This window comes from Drosophila subpulchrella, unplaced genomic scaffold (genome assembly GCF_014743375.2).
Source record: "Drosophila subpulchrella strain 33 F10 #4 breed RU33 unplaced genomic scaffold, RU_Dsub_v1.1 Primary Assembly Seq96, whole genome shotgun sequence".
Lineage (NCBI taxonomy): Eukaryota > Metazoa > Arthropoda > Insecta > Diptera > Drosophilidae > Drosophila > Drosophila subpulchrella.
The window spans coordinates 248,699-266,699 of NW_023665730.1; the positions used below are offsets into that span (position 1 = coordinate 248,699).

The 18,001-nt window shown below is 34.6% G+C and overlaps 1 protein-coding gene across 1 annotated transcript in view; it reads left to right on the plus strand.

Annotated features, from left to right (window-relative positions):
* Positions 1-501: 501 nt before the first annotated feature.
* The window catches only part of LOC119562801, a 172,317-nt gene continuing 154,817 nt past the window's right edge, over positions 502-18,001 (plus strand). Inside the window, exon 1 of the mRNA XM_037875967.1 lies at positions 502-597. Within this exon, the coding sequence (XP_037731895.1) occupies positions 586-597 (12 nt within the window). The 5' untranslated portion in view covers positions 502-585. The remainder of the gene's footprint in view (positions 598-18,001) is intronic.

The following is an 18,001-nucleotide window of genomic DNA, read 5'->3' on the forward strand; positions in this document are numbered from 1 at the left end:
ATTAACTTTTCCAACACGTTTTTTAACTCCAAAGTTTCGGAACATGTTTGTATGCATACTTTTTCTGGCAAGTTCTCAATTTGACCTACACCCAAAAAATGTTCTTGGTCAAATTGACCAATGCATATACAATACATATACAGTTTTTTAACTTTAAAACATTACTTTACTTTTGGATACCTATAAAAATATATATTTAACTAAAATCGATAGGTTGGGGGCCCAAAGGATCCGTTCACAGAGTTTTAAACACTTTGACGGCCGCCTGTTGCTGCCAAAAATGTATTTACATCGTCGACAAAGCAACGTGCTCTGTGCGGCGACCTACATTTGAATGTATGTACAGTGTAGTTTGTACACACACGCCTGCATCAGGCACTACCGAAAAGCTCCTTATAACCGAAAAGCTCCTTATAACTGACATGCGCAGAAGCGTCAATAATTTGTGGCACTACTTCGCTCCTGACCAGTCCGCCAATAATGGCGCCAGTATCTACCTCAAGTTTAAACACGAAACACACTCTGGTGCGGGATTTGGCAAAATACGCTTGTTTTTCTGCGTATTAGAGTTGTCTGTTACGGGCCATGTTTGACCAAGTAAAAGCGAACTTTGATTAATTTATTGTATTTAAGACGAAGAGTGTTAGAAAGGAGCAATGCTTAGGAACCGTAGTAGTATTTACAGTACCAACCCTTGCTTATCTTTCCTTCCTATAGCCAAAAAAATGCTTATCACTGTATCGGTGTTAGTGCATGAGCTTGGCACTTTTTTAAGCCATTGGGTTGGCTTTGAAATGGCCAACAATTCTTAAGTCGATCAATAAAATTAAATTGGGTCGCAATATAGTTTAATCAAATACATTTTTATGCGGCATAGTGGTTCGATCAGAGTTGCTTTTGGGTGTGACTATCTGTCTTTTAATGTGTTTACGAAAAATAAAATGCTAAAAATTAAAAATGTTAAAAATTGCGGTCAAAATAAAAGAACAAAATATGGATCGTGCAGTTATTTATCAAAAGTATTTATAATAAAAAAACTGGCCTTATACATGATTTAACAGTAACAGATCCTATATTTTATCTCCAGCACCGCGCATTAGTTACCTTTACTTGTTAATATTGAAAATAATAACATACTTGAAAAAACAGCAAAATTTTGAACCGAAATCTTAGTTACTTAGGTTAAATATCGCACTCATAGCAAATATATCAAAACGGAAATTGGTCCGATGTGTCAAACAGAATATCGATTTATCGCACATACTTGTATATCGCAACGTTAAGAGCGGCTATATGATTTTTGCACAGGGAATTCTTAAATGGTGGTGTTTGACCTGGAATGCTCTACAATTTTTGTGGTTAATGGTTAATACTATGAATTTTATGTATTTTCGAACACAATAAAAAACAAGCAGTTATAATTATTAAACTAACTTCGAAATTTCTAAAAATTAAAAAAAAAAATATATTTCCAATAGTATAAGATAATATGTCAAAAACACCGAAGCTGTAATTAGTTTCATATTATTTTCCCACCAAATTTCCGATCGTTCCTATGGCCGCTATATGATATAGTCGTCCGATTTTGATAAAATTAAATTCAAAATTCAGAACTAATTAAAAAATGTTGTTTCCAAGCGTATGAGGTTATATGTTATGTCCGATTTTGATAAAATTAAATTCGAAGTTAAGAACTAGTTAAAAAATGTTATTTCTAAGCGAAGGAGGTTATATGTTAAAGAACACCGAAGCTATAATTTGTTTCATATTATTTTCCCACCAATTTCCCGATCTTTCCTATGGCAGCTATATGATATAGGCATCCGATTTTGATAAAATTAAATTCGAAATTCAGAACTAATTATAAAATGTTATCTTCAAGCGTAAAAAAACACCAAAGACATATTTTTTAAAAATTTTTTTCCGATTATTCCTTTGGGAGCTATAAGATATAGTTGTCCGATTCTGGTGGTTCCGACTTATATACTACCTGCAAAAAAAGAAGACTTTTAGGAAAGTTTCAGCCCGATAGCTTTAAAACAGAGACAAACGGTCAGACGGACAGACGGATATGGCTAGATCAAGGACCATAGAATAACAAGATGCGTAACTAGGAGTAAGAAAATGTACACAGGCGGGCTAATTTTTGCAAAGCAACCCTTACACGTATAGGAATCTATTTTTAGCAGAGCTCGCAAATAACTGTTGACCGTTTTTCTTCTCGTGCTCTCGTTGCGAGCAAAACCGAAAAAGGTCCTACTGTCTCGCTCTAGCTCTGAGCAAGAGACACTTGCTGTCATCATTTATGTTTTCTGTTGAGCGCTTTTCGTTGAGCTCGTTGTATGTTGCTCCTTAATGAGCAGTGCGTAAAGAGCGGAACGAGAAACGCTCGCACAATGACAGTCAACAAAAGACCGATTGACCGAAAAACTCAAGGCAAACGGTCTTTACATTTACTTTCGTTGTTGTGAAAAAGAAATAATATAATTTGTTTAATACAACATTCTAAATTTATTTTCAAATGTTTTGGTTAACAAGTTCCATTTCGATTCCATATTCCATATAACAAATTGATATCAAAAAGCAATAAAAAGTTTCAGAATATGTTGTTTTTACATTTTATTTTATTATGTTAAGCTTTATAACTAATAAGGCGTTCAGATTCTCTGCACTAATCGAACTTCTTCGTTCACTTAATATAAAGTGTAAGGCTGAGAATGCCCGTTCGGCTGCAAAACCGACGATTAACGATTTGCTTGCCTATGCGTGTGAGTGTATACCAACACATACGCAAAAGACCGTTTGCCTCACCTGAACAGGACAAAACGGTCCTGGAACAACCGTAACAAAACAGAATAGAAAAAAAAGGTTTTGCTCTGAGCGCGAGCGAGCTCATTCAAGAACCCATAAATCGGTTGCTCTCTGAGTCTTTTCGTAAAGAGTCAGGAAAAGACACATATTTCCAGACAACGAGAAACGGTCAACAGTTATTTGCGAGCTCTGATTTTTAGAATGCCGTTGCTTTGTTTCCTTCTCTCTCCCTCTCTCTTGCTATCTCGCTCGCGACACTTCGCGCTGTGAAAAAGTCAAAATTCAATTTTTGTCTCAATTGTCGATTCTTGAATTATGTTGACGAAAAGGAATCGATCTAAGAGACGCATTGCTCATGCGAATTATAAGCGGGCTGTGGCGCTCTGCGTATGTTGGTGACCCGTGGATAATGGATTTGAGTTCCATGTTCGAGTCCACTCAGAGGCTGGATTCAACTTAATTTTTTTTATAGTTTTTTTTATTTTAATATTTTTTTAGCTGTAAATTTTTGACAATTTTTTTTAGTAGATAGATTTTTTATTTTTTTAGTTTGTTTTCAGTTTTTTTATTATTTTACGTTATGTTTTTATAGCCGAAGTTTTTTTTAAATGTACCAATTGGGACTTTAGCAATTAATCGCTCCTATAGATATATTTTTTTTTGTGTAAATTACATATCAAAGGCTTTAGAAAAATATCTAATAACAATAAAAATATGAACACAATAAGTAATTCACTTTGAATAAAAGCGTAATGTGTACTCAAGAAAACGATTTTTCATTATATTTTGTTGAACATGGTGAGTGCAAAATGCAAATTTTTGATAAATGGATTAAAGCTTTACTGTTCATAACCCCCAGATATTTATTTATTTTTGACGAAGTATATTTAGCTTATTGCTACTTTTACATTTGTCTGGGGAGTCTAGCCACTAACAATGTTTGTACAGCAAAACTGTAATCAATTTACCTAACATTAGCATTTTATGTGAATAACACTCATGATTTTCATTAATTAAAAAAAAAAAAACGATTGCATAAAAAGAAAAGTTGTTCCCAGTCGGGGTTGAACTCCGACCTGCAATTCCCGCGGTTGAGCGGGCCTACAGGCCATTGACACCTCACGTTAGTCAAATGCGAAATTGAGCCCTTATTCCAGCAGACCACACGAAATGATTCAACAACACAACCAAAGAGCTTTACACGGACAACGCACACTAGCAAAATCGAAAATCCACATCGAAAATCCACACCAAAAATTTTGACGTACATTCCGTTGTATGGCTGTTACGCATCTTGTTATTCTATGGTCTTTGGCTAGATCGACTCGTCTAGTGATGCTGATCAAAAATATATACACTTTATGGGGTCGGAAACGCTTCCTTCTGCCTGTAGGAAGAACGCTATAGGCGATTACCTCGACTATCAGATAACCGTTACTCAGCTAAAGGGACCAAAGGGAAATGGAGAAATGCAAGCACCAAAGCGAGATTGAAAGGGGCCACCTATCCGTGATCTTAATATATGGTTATGTGGACGGTAGACAGATTCAAGCGTTATGGCCGTTAGAGTGGGCGTGGCAAACTTTTATTTGGATCAATCGATAGGTATTGATGAGACTTATCAATTTCAGTTAAAATTTGTTTCTTGCACGAAAATTGTGGGCGTAGGCGGTTTATGGGCGTTAGAGTGGGCGTGCCAAACTTTTTTTGATCAATCGATAGGTATTGGCGAGACTATTACAATTCAGTTAAATGCATACAAGGCCACGGAATCTAAATCTTAAATCCCAATTCTCTATCTTTGATAGTTTCCGAGATATCCGCGTTCATATACACGATTTTTTGAAGTTTCCGGGCGGTAAAGTGAGCGTGGCAATTTTTTTGGGTCAATCGATAGATATTGATAAGTACAATACATTTCAGTTAAAATTTTTATTCTTCCATCAAAACTGTAGGAGCCATAGTTTTGGGCAGTTTGTGGGTGTCAGAGTGGGCGTGGCACCCTGTTGAAACAAACTTGCGCTGCGCAGGAAGCTCAGGAATCTGCATGCCAAATTCCAATAGCCTAGATTTTATAGTTTCCGAGATCTTAGCGTTTATACGGACAGTCGGACAATAGCTTAGCTGTTATAGAGAGAGATCTCATGGCTAAATCGACTCGGCTAGTGATCCTGATCAAGAATATATATACTTTATGGGGTCGGAAACGCTTCCTTCTGCCTGTTACATACTTTGTTGTTGCTAAGGAATATATTTGGGGGTAGGCCGAAGAACCACTTTTCGCTTTTTGAAAAGTAAAACGAAACAAAAATGTGAAAGTGAAAACCGAAGCCCGGCTAATTTTGCAATATTCCACTCCCTTGAATCAGAAAATACACACCCTTTTCAGCGCCGCTCAAACTAAAACATCTAATTTTCATTGCCTTTTTCATCGGAAATTCATTGGGTTTATTTTACACCCATCAGACAATTGGATACATGGACCGCCGGCTAGTGGGAGACTCATTTCAGACTTAGACGCATAGACTGCCGCTCTGCCCAATTTTTCGTGATGTGTTTATTTTTATTTTTAATTACTCCACATGTAATATTTTCAAGGTGAGAAAGTGGTTTTCACTACATATTCTTTCCACTATTTTCTTAAAACCTACATTAAATGAAATGACTTTCCTAAACCACGGCGGCTTCCTGGTTTAAAGGGGTCGGGTTCCTTGGCAACCTCCTCAGCTTCCACAGTCACAGCTTCCTTTTTAAAGGAATGCATTACCTTTTGTAAGGTGTTCTCAGGAGGTTTCATTATATACCGAGACAAGAATTTACATACTTGTATAAGCGATAAACTGGAAGTAATTAGTATCGGTCAATTTTATTTTTGGCATTTATATGCCGACATCTATTTAATTTTTGTAAGCCTCTCACTTTCCATATTTGTAATTTATTAAAACAATTTTATACTTTTCACTTTTGTTGAAAATAACACTTTTCCACGGAACAAAAATTAGAGATGCTTAAGACTTTTATAAATTTTTAACAAATTTTAAAATCACTGCTGCTGTTAGTAGTAGGGAAAGACGCGTTCTGGGACAATTAGCATATTAATGGCCACCGCCCCCCCTCCCCCCTTATTAACGTATGCGGGTTCTGGGACAATTAGCATAATCCATAAATTATCTGATTTTAAAAGGTTTAGATGTCATAAAAATGTCACGATCATATCCATAAAGAGCATACTAAATTGCCCCGAACCCCACACCACCATGTGACAATACTGATCACGTGACCTTTTTGCCTCATTATCAGCAGTTAATATTTAGCAGGTGTTGCTGTACACGACAGAAATGTCGCACACTTTCCCCACTTCCCCATGTGACAATATTAATCATGTATCCTTTTCCTCATTATCAGCAATTAATATTCAGCAGGTGTTGCTGTGCACGTGAGAAAGGTCGCAAACCCAAAACATCTAAAGATGGTTGCCTTCGAGGGACATGTCCGATCATGTTGGGGAATAACGTTTCCTATGATTGTAAAACTAATTTAGAGATCAAAAGAACCCCAATAAAATAAATCTCACAAGTTAATGATTCTCAGATGTCGATTATTTTCAAACAGACATTTTTTTTCGCCCCAGAATGTTTAACTGGTAAATTTTCCAAGATCTCCATTCCACAAACGGGTCATCAACATATTATAAAAGGGATTCAAGCAAGAGCTACCCGAACATGCGCACCTGTCTATTACCTGACCGGAATAAAAGGGACACATGCACAAGTCTGAAGGAGCACGCCCATTGACAAGATCATGGGCGTCACGCCAACGATCACACGGCTGACTACTAGCTCTAATACGTTCCCATAAGGGTTGAAATCACGACCGCGCAACAATTCGCAAGTAGCCGACATATCTCAGTCAAGGAAGTATTTTCCATTCTCCATACCTGTAATTTTAACTCGAAATAAAAGGTCAGAAGTTTATTTTGTAGCATAATAATACATTTATTCATTTATTTTGGTATTGCGAACATGTTTTATTATGTATTGAAATTAATTTTCTGGTAAGTGTTCATCAAAATTCATAGTTTTGAGATCATGTCCACCTCGATTCATGAACATAGTTTTTTTTGTTTAGAAGGTATTGAAAATACTGACCAATTATCTGTCCTTTAAATTATTTAATAAATTGGTCAATTTCCTCTTAAAACTTAATTTTGTTAATTTTGTTTCTTGCACATCTTTACACATCTACTCTTAACTTTAAAATAATGTATTAAAATTATTTTATTGTTTTGGAGCTACTTTTAAAAAATGTCAAAATAATGTATGCATTGTTAAGAACACAATCCCCGCCCTTAAGGTGTGTTTCACAATAGGGAAACCGGTTTCCTTTAAACCTGTTTAATGACGGACAGCCCATTTCCTCGATATTAATGAGCTGACGACTCCCAAAAACCGTCTGTAGAAATCGTTTCTTTTCCACACCTTTACAAATAATTTGTTTTCCGCTTGTAATTGTCCTTAGATACTTTCGAGTTTATAGAAAACTATTTTCTCCATCGTTCCAAAAAATTTTGTGATGTGTATTGGCTAACCAAATTGCAGTCTTTCGAGATTTTGTATTTAGCAAAGTAAAATCATATGGTGGTTCTATTAAAAAACTATTATTCAAGTTTGGATCTTTTTCGAATACAATTCCAATTTCCTTTAGAATAAAATTATTATTATTATCAAAGAAACCTTGAACATCAATCGAAACAGTATCATTCAACATTTTTCTAATGTTAAACAACTCGTTGTACTAGTCCGTTTAATGGGTTATATTCAACTAAACGGTCATGTATAAGGAGACAGTAAGCTTGGGTATTTTCATGACTTGGTGTCTTTAGTTCTATTGAAATTCTCACATCAATAGGACCAATTTTTACTGATTCGTTTTGATATGAAAGATCAACCACAATAATAGGGGTCTTCAATTTAAATTCATTTGGGGTTAAAAATGGTTGTGATTCACGAACTAGATTGAAATCTTGTATACATTTCATATAGGTGAGCATACTAATTCTTACTAAAATCAACATTCAGATTATTATGGATATGGCTCAGAATTCAAGTGAACTTTCTAGTTTGATAAGTTATTTGTGATAAGTTCTCCATTTAGTGTAAATACAATTATGGCAAATCTTGGTTTTTCGCGGTTAGCCGACAATTTCACATTTCAGCTCTGTTGACTTCCATACCCCAATTTGGGGTTAACATATAAATCCCAACTCTGGAACGCGATTGGTAGGTTTACACAACTTTTAATAATATCGTACATCTTAATTTTTGTAAAATCGCTCAGAGTTACATGGGGAATTTTCCCGGTTTTATTCGTAATTTCCAGTTTAAAAGTTTGTTCATTTCTGGTTTGTTCAAGATTCACCAAGATTCTTAGTTAGCATCAACACTAGTTCGTGTTTACAATTTAACAAAACTTTTTTATAATCCTCAGCCAATCCCAACAAAATTTTATTGGTACAGAAAAGTTGAAGTGGGGTACCGTAGAAATTTCGTCTCCACTGCTCCATCCAGAATTTAATAGGTATTGACTTTGAAGATTATCCAGAGATATATAATTTTTTAGGGTAGTACTCATATTGGCATGGACTTGACTGTTTAGTCTTTTTTTTGGATGGTTACTTTTGTATAGTACCTGTACAGTACTTGGTTTTGGATGGTTACTACATATCTGTATAGTATCTGTAAAGTACTTGGTTTTAGATGGTAACTAAATGTTAACAAGTATTATGAGTTGCTATAGTCTCTTATTAAGATTTATCAAAGTACACAAGTTAAAGTTTCTAAGATGTGTTAGCCAAACACACTTGCAGTGAACTATCATTACCTGACCGTCATCAAAGTCACATGCCCAAGACCCAAGGACATTAAATAAAATACTTCCCCTTCATTTAATATTAATAATTGGGAAACTCTATTGATAAATCTAAAAAATTGTAAGATATATTATGAATATTATTTGAATGCGATTAATGAATAATTTTCAGAAATAAATAATTTTGAAATTATACTAATAAGAACTATGTATTATTCATGGGATATTATCACAAAAACATTATTATCTCTGTTGGCTTAATAATTTTTAATAATTTAATTCTAAGAATAAAATGAACTCCAAAACCAGTTTTTGAAATTTCTTAATATTGATTAGAAGAAAAGGGACGGAAATATATTGTGCATTACAGATACCTTGAGAGTCAGTTCTATGAGGTTGTAAACCAGTGTCTGAATGGTATGGAGTTGGCAGCCATTTGTTAAAAATTGGTATTCACCAGCGGGAATCTGTGAAATCAATAAATTAGAAAATTAAACTGCAAATACCAAACTCTTCTCCAGGGATTGTAGATGGTAAATTGAATTGTAGGTAAATCTTGTCTTTTTAGAGTCTGATTTTTTTGACTATATTCTGCTAGTTACATTTTATGAGTTACTATCTGGGATTTCGGGTGCTCAATAATCCCATAAAATGATAAAAGTTTTACAACCTACTGTTAGGAAAAGATCAGAAATATAACGAAAATAAAGTAGAGGATGTCATTAAAGAGGGAGGTCAGAACCAGTTTAAAAATTGTGTACATTGCTTAGAAAGAAAAAGAGAAAATCAAAAGAAATGTACAGTTTAGGTAGCTGGGGCAGCCATTGGAAAAGTCAAATCTGTTACAGTGGTGGGTGTGGCTAGGGGTTGAAGCATGCAATACAATTCTAAACCTGTTTACATGGTGGATAAAAGGATATTAGTTAGAGAAGGATGGAAATATCTTAAATATGAATTACAAGTACCCATCTATGTTGCGGAGGTTGGTCGGGGTTGACAAACCATCATTATTAAATATGAGGAACATATATTTCACCGGTGGGGAATTAGAGGGATACAAAAGATCAATTTTATGAGAGAAGACTAATACTGTTTTTGAAAAATTAAATAGACACATGAAAACTTATTACTCTATTAGTTAGAGAATATCAAACAACTAGATTTATCAAGCATTTTGATGGAAAAAATCAAAGTATTGAATTAATATATATTTTTTTATTATCCAAATATCATAGAAGAAATTTTCGTTTTTGGTCAAGGGATAATATTCCATGAATTTTTCCATTACCTTGACCTTTGCGCCTGCATCAAGGCATTTTAGCAATCCTTTGTAACAACTATTTGTGTTGTTGGTAACAGTTATAAATTGTTCGCAAATAAAAAATACTTTCCTAATTATATATTTTATGACCTCTTTTATGAAGGGATATTCCATCAATTTTTTCCAAAACCTTGACCTTTGCGCCTGCGTCGAGGCATTTATGCAAATCCTTTGTAACAACTATTTGTGTTGTTGGTAACAGTTATAAATGGTTCGCAAATAAAAAATACTTTCCTAATTATATTTTTTATGACCTTTTTTATGACCTTTGCGCCTGCGTCGAGGCCTTTTAGCAATCCTTTACACCACTACCTATGTTTATTGTATGTAACCAACTTGACTCTGCGGTTATGGTACGGTTAGCAATGGGTGGTTTGCTTAATGGGATTTAAATTATCGGTGACCAATTTATAAGTGAAAGTCACAGACATTTTTGGACAAAGGATACAATTGGTCATTTAGGTGTGGGTATACACATTTGTTATGGTGATAGAAAATGGGATAATCACAGTGGTTTTTGTTTTTTACTGTATTACGCCGGAGCGATTTCAATTACTTTCACAATTATAGTTTTAAATCGTTTTTTGACATTCATATATTTTATTCTATCTGGACATTTTATTGTAGCTAATAACTATAGTTATGGGATGTAAGGCTAGCTATCGTAGTTTAGATTACATTTATTATACCTACATAAGATGAAAGAACATGAAAAATGAAAATGTTTTATTTTAACAATATAGTAGTTAAAGTAGATGATATTAATATATATTCATAGTATCTGTCATTATGAATCAAAATTGTTTATCAAAAAGGCTTCTAAACAGCTTTTAGACAGCTTGTGAACAATTTATTTCTCAATTAGTTTTACAATCACAGGATACATCTTCCCCCAACATAATCGGATATGTTCCTCTAAGATTTATATATCAATCTTGAGATATTTTGGCTTTGCGTTCTTTCTCACGTACATAGCAAACACATTGAAAATCAGAGTGTAAGTTTAAACTTCACATCGAAAGTCGTCTAGTGATCAAGAATTTTGGATCATTCTTAACAAAAGACTATAAAAGCTCGTAGACGTTAATAGCAACAAGTAACCAGCTAATAATAACTAGTAAACATCAAGTAAACAGATACTAAGCAAATAGAAACCAAATTTTAAACAACTAGTAAACAACTTGTATACATTTACTAAACAACTTGTCTACATCTACTAAACATATAGAAACCAGATACTAAACAGCTAGTAAACAACTTGTATACATCTAGTTAACAACTTGTATACATCTACTAAACATATATAAACCAGATACTAAACAACTTGTATACATCTACTAAACATAATATAGTAACCAGCTAATAAAAACTAGTAAGCAACTAATAGACATCTATCAAGCAGATAGTAACCATCTAATAATAGCTCATAACAGTTAATAACAGCTAGTAATCAAAGTCCAAGCAGCTCAACCGCCATCATGAATCACGAAAACCAGATGAGTATTGTAATTAAAGAGTTTATTAAACTTATTCAGAATCTTAGACAATTATGCCTTACTTATACAAATAGTATACAAATAGAATAGAACTAGAAAACTAGAACTAGAAAAATAGTTGACAACAAAAACCGATATTACCAGTTCCCAACACCTCTATCATAAACTTGAATCAGAAATTAAATTGAAAGACGCTCCTATGCTAGCTAATGATGCTTTCGAAATATGTTATAATATTATTATGGGTTATAACAAATGAATTCTTTAAAAATAATCCAAAATCTGAGAACGATTACATTGTGAGAACTATTTTACATATATATATGGGAACCAAGCGAAAATCTGCGCCTGGAACGAAGATTAATAACCGACATGTTTCTTACAGAGGGATGGAGTAAGAAAATTAATTATATACAAATATACACAAAATATAATTAATTATGAATTTAATGAAATATGTTTACAATAATAAAATATATACAAAAATATTTAATGATCCTACAAATTTTGTTTCTGACTGTAATTAAAACTACAGGTACAAATGAAGGGGAAGTATTTTATTTAATGTCCTTGGGTCTTGGGCATGTGACTTTGATTACGGTCAGGTAATGATAGTTCACTGCAAGTGTGTTTGGCTAACACATCTTAGAAACTTTAACTTGTGTACTTTGATGATTCTTAATAAGAGACTATAGCAACTCATAATACTTGTTAACATTTAGTTACCATCTAAAACCAAGTACTTTACAGATACTATACAGATATGTAGTAACCATCAAAAACCAAGTACTGTACAGGTACTATACAAAAGTAACCATCCAAAAAAAAGACTAAACAGTCAAGTCCATGCCAATATGAGTACTACCCTACAAAATTATATATCTCTGGATAGGCCTAGTATTCAACCTAACAAAAAGTTATCCAAAAACCTTCTAAACAAAAAAAAATATGTTCATGAATCGAGGTGGACATGATCTCAAAACTATGAATTTTGATGAACACTTTACATTTTGTAACCCTGAATTGACGTCGGAAACGTGCGCCTGCCTCTTCTATGCAAATCGCTGGAACAAAGCCAAAAAATTAATTTCAATATATAATAAAACATGTTCGCAATACCAAAATAAATGAATAAATGTATTATTATGCTACAAAATAAACTTATGACCTTTTATTTCGAGTTAAAATTACAGGTATGGAGAATGGAAAATATTTCCTTGATTGAGATATGTCGGCTACTTGCGAATTGTTGCGCGGTCGTGATTTCAACCCTTATGGGAACGTATTAGAGCTAGTAGTCAGCCGTGTGATCGTTGGCGTGACGCCCATGATCTTGTCAATGGGCGTGCTCCTTCAGACTTGTGCATGTGTCCCTTTTATTCCGGTCAGGTAATAGACAGGTGCGCATGTTCGGGTAGCTCTTGCTTGAATCCCTTTTATAATATGTTTATGACCCGTTTGTGGAAAGGAGAGATTTTGGAAAATTTACCAGTTAAACATTCTGGGGCGAAAAAAATGTCTGTTTGAAAATAATCGACATCTGAGAATCATTAACTTGTGAGATTTATTTTATTGGGGTTCTTTTGATCTCTAAATTAGTTTTACAATCATAGGAAACGTTATTCCCCAACATGATCGGACATGTCCCTCGAAGGCAACCATCTTTAGATGTTTTGGGTTTGCGACCTTTCTCACGTGCACAGCAACACCTGCTGAATATTAATTGCTGATAATGAGGAAAAGGATACATTATCAATATTGTCACATGGGGATGTGGGGAAAGTGTGCGACATTTCTCCCGTGTACAGCAACACCTGCTAAATATTAACTGCTGATAATGAGGCAAAAAGGTCACGTGATCAGTATTGTCACATGGTGGTGTGGGGTGTAATTATAGACATAATCAACACAATATACTTATTAAATTTTTAAGTATGGTAAAGTGACGAACTGTTAAATACACACTAAAACTTTGTTCAGATGTGAAAATTTTTTGTCATGAAAATTGTGGGCGCCACAGGATTGGGCGTGTGGTTGTGCCAAAGCGGCGTTAAACCAAAAAATTAACAAGGAAGAACGCCTATTGACGAGTACATCGACTATCAGTTACCCGTTACGTTTTTCTGGGCCAGACGAAATTATAGCGTGTTTGATGATTGGGTCCGAAATAACGTCAGGAAAAGTCTTCCCTGTTTTTGTGTTGATAGGAGGCAGTGAATCTGTTCCTGTTGTAGGGCTCCCCCTACTCGCATCGAACGTAGAAGACTGAACCTCGCGATCTCTTACATTTTGGGATGATTTTGGCTGTGGCTGTGGTTCTGTGGCCAACGGAGATAGATTCTGAGTTGATGTACTTGCTTCAGGCTCTGAGAATTCTGTATGAAAAATTATTTTCTTAATCTCAACTTGGATTATTCGCAATTTATGAAATATTTAAAATATTTCTTTTTTTCAAAGGGATTATTTTTAAAAGAATTATGGGATAATTTTATTGGTCATTTTACTGTCTACATTTTTCTGATTTATATATCAATAAATTGTTTTCGTTTTCTACTTAACGCTTATGTTACCGATATTTAATTTAAGTATTTTTCTACCCGTTACTCGTAGAGTAAGAGGGTATACTAGATTCGTCTGAAAATATGTAACAGGCAGAAGGAAGTAACTTGAAGAACATTTTCCAACAACTCATGTGCCCTAATTAAGTCTATCGCTTCTGCTTGAAGAGCTTTTGACACAATATAAAGTATATATATTATTGATCAGGATCACTAGCCGCGTCGATCTAGACATGTCCGTCTGTTCGTGTGTCAATATGAATAAAAGAGCTAGGGATCCCTTCCTTGGGATTCCTGGCAGATTCCTGAGGTTCTTGCGCAGCACAAGTTTGTTTCAGCAGGGTGCCACGCCCACTCTGACACCCACAATCCGCCCAAAACTGTGGCTCCTACAGTTTTAATGCAAGAATACAAATTTTAAATGAAATGTATTGTTCTCATTAATACCTATCGATTGACCCAAAAAAAAAAATTTACCGCCCCGAAACTTCAAAAAATCGTGAGTATGAACGTGGATATCTCGAAAACTATCAAGGATAGAGAATTGGGATTTAAGATTTTGATTCAGTGGCCTTGTATGCAGCGCAAGTTTGTTACGCGAATATGCCACGCCCACTGTAACGCCCACAAGCCTAATCGTGTGGCGCCCACAATTTTCATGCTAGATAAAAAAATTTATCTGAAAGGTATTGGTCCCGTCAATACCTATCGATTGATCAAAAAACAGTTTGCCACGCCCACCCTTAAACCCGTAAGCCGGCTAAACCCACAATTTTAATGAAAGAAAAAAATGTGAACTGAAATGTATTGTTCTCATCAATACCTATCGATTGACCCAAAAAAAGTTTGCCACGCCCAGTTTACCGCCCACAAGCTTCAAAAAATCGCAAATATGAACGCGGATATCTCGGAAACTATCAAAGATAGAGAATTGGGATTTCAGATTAATATTCCGTAGCCTTGTACGAAGCGCAAGTTTATTACGCGAATATGCCACGCCCACTCTAACGTCCACAAACCGCAAAAGCCTGTGGTGCCCACAATTTGCATGCTAGATAAAAAATTTGAACTGAAATGTATTGGTCCCGTCAATACCTATCGATTAATTAAAAAATTTGGGCGGCTTGTGGGCGTTTGAGTGGGCGTGGCACTCGTCTGAATCAAACTTGCGCTGCGCAGGAATCTCAGGAATCTGCATGCCTAATCCCAGTATTGTAGCTCTTACAGTTTTCGAGATCTCAGCGTTCATACGGACAGACGGACAGACGGCGAATCTAGTATACCCTTTTACTCTACGAGTAACGGGTATAAAAACTATCATCAAGAAACAATTGAAATAAAAAACAGGTTGAAGGGCAATCCCTCGCCAAATAAAGATAGTTACAAAGAAGGAAGACCGAAAAATTAAAAATCTAAAAAACAAAAAGTGAAGGACGACCCCAACAGGATAATCAATCAAGAGTAGGACGACCCCGATACAGGATCATCAAGAAACAGGAAGACAAATAGATTATTTTTAGTTTTAAATAATAAATTAAATTAATTTTTTTTTATTAACTAAGAATTTTTTAAAAGGGAAGTAATAAACTAGAATGGAAGATAATTTCGGCATGCCTAATTTTGTATACCCTTGCAGTTATAGTTATTAAATTTGATTCGAAATTCTGAAAAATACAAAAAATTATATTGCCAATAGTGTAAGATAATATGTCAAAAAACACCGAAGCTATAATTTGTTTCACATTCTTTTTCCACCAATTATCTGATCGTTCCTATGGCAGCTATATGATATAGTCGTCCGATTTTAATAAAATTAAATTCGAAATTCAGAACTAATTAAAAAATGTTATTTACAAGCGAAGGAGGTTATATGTTAAAAAACACCGAAGTTATAATTTGTTTCATATTATTTTCTCACCGATTTTACGATCGTTCCTATGGCAGCTATATGATATAGTCGTCCGATTTTGATAAAATTAAATTCGAAATTCAGAACTAATTAAAAAATGTTATTTCCAAGCGTAGGAGGTTATATGTTAAGGAACACCGAAGCTATAATTTGTTTCATATTATTTTCCCACCAATTTTACGATCGTTCCTATGGCAGCTATTTGATATAGTCGTCCGATTTTGATAAAATTAAATTCGATATTCAGAACTAATTAAAAAATGTTATTTTCAAGAGTAGGAGTTTATATGTTAAAAAACACCAAAGAAATAATGGGAGCTATTAGATATAGTTGTCCGATCCGGCTGGTTGCGACTTATATACTACCTGCAAAAGAAAGAAGTCTTTTGGGAAAGTTTTAGCCCGATAGCTTTAAAATTGAGAGACCACTTTGCGTAGAAACGAAGGGACAGACGGACATTGCTAGATCGACTTGTCTAGTGATGCTGATCAGGAATATATATACTTTATGGGGTCGGAAACGTCTCCTTCACTGCGTTGCAAACTTCTGACTGAAATCATAATACCCTCTGCAAGGGTATAACAAAGTGGAAGAATTAATTTCTTAATTTGAAAAAATTCTTAAAATGAATCCTTCAGAGCCTTCAACCAGCCAGGCTGGAACCAACAATAAAAGACCACACCTAATGAATCCGCATCAAGAATATACAAACCATCAGGGGGTAACAAATAATGAAATGTTAAATGTTTTAGATTTAATAAAACAAATTGTAAATTTTGAATTCAATTCATTAAAAGAAGAGGTTGTGATCCTAAGATCGCAGTTAGCTTACAAAATAAAAAAGGTTGGAGATTATCAGATAGAGATTATTGATCCCAATATTAAATTGGACAGGTCTTATGAGATCATCAAATCGGTAAGAGAATATAAAGGTGAGGAAGACAAATATGTTTGTTGGAGAGAATCAGCGGAAAAAGCTATGGGCCAATATGCCAGAGGCAGTGAAAGGATTTATTTTATTTAGTCAATCGATAGGTATTGATAAGAACAATACATTTTACCTAAAGTTTTTTTTCTTGCATCAGAACTGTAGTCGGTTTGTGGGCTTTAGAGTGGGCGTGGCACATTGCTGAAACAAACTTGCGCTGCCCAGGAGTCTTAGGAATCTGCATGCCTAATCCCAGTATTGTAGCTCTTAAAGTTTCCGAGATCTCAGCGCTCATACGGACAGACGAACAGTCGGACATGGCTAGATCGACTCGGCTAGTGATCCTGATCAAGCATATATATATATACACTTTATGAGGTCGGAAACGCTTCCTTCTGCCTGTTACATACTTTCCGTCGAATCTAGTATACCCTTTTAGTCTACGAGTAACGGGTATAATAGCTCCCGGAACCCGGGCAGATTTCATCAACAAAATCAGTGGAACACTTTTAGGCAGCCACAAAATAAGCCAGAGCCAATGGAGATAGACGAGTCTTTTCAGATTCAAAATGGGGCCAATAACGGCTATAATTAGGGCTATAACAAATATCAAAATAACAATTATAATCAGAACAAGTGGGATCAGACCAAAAGAAATGAAAACCAGAACACTCAGCAAGGACAAGCCCAAAATAAAAGGGTACTAACTGGAACTGTTGACCAACCGGCTACCAAGACAATGAGATTGAACAATATTGAGGAGGACCATTTTTAAACAATTAAATCATATGATAACTATATTTGATACACGATTCAGATTTACTTATTGGTAATAACCTTTCTAAAAAAAATAGGAGCTGTGATTGACACAGCTAAAGGAGTAATCAAAAATAACGGAAAGAAAGAAAAATTAAATTATGACAACATTTTAAACCAACTTTCCTTAACAGAAGAAAACTGCATTCTTCCATTACAGGAATTTATATTAAAAATATATTTTGATGAAAAGACTCAAATCAGATCTGAATCTGAAGTGGGTAATCAAAGCGAATTTAGGGATATAAAAATCTTGAACACGCCATCGTTGAATTATCCGACAACCAAAAATA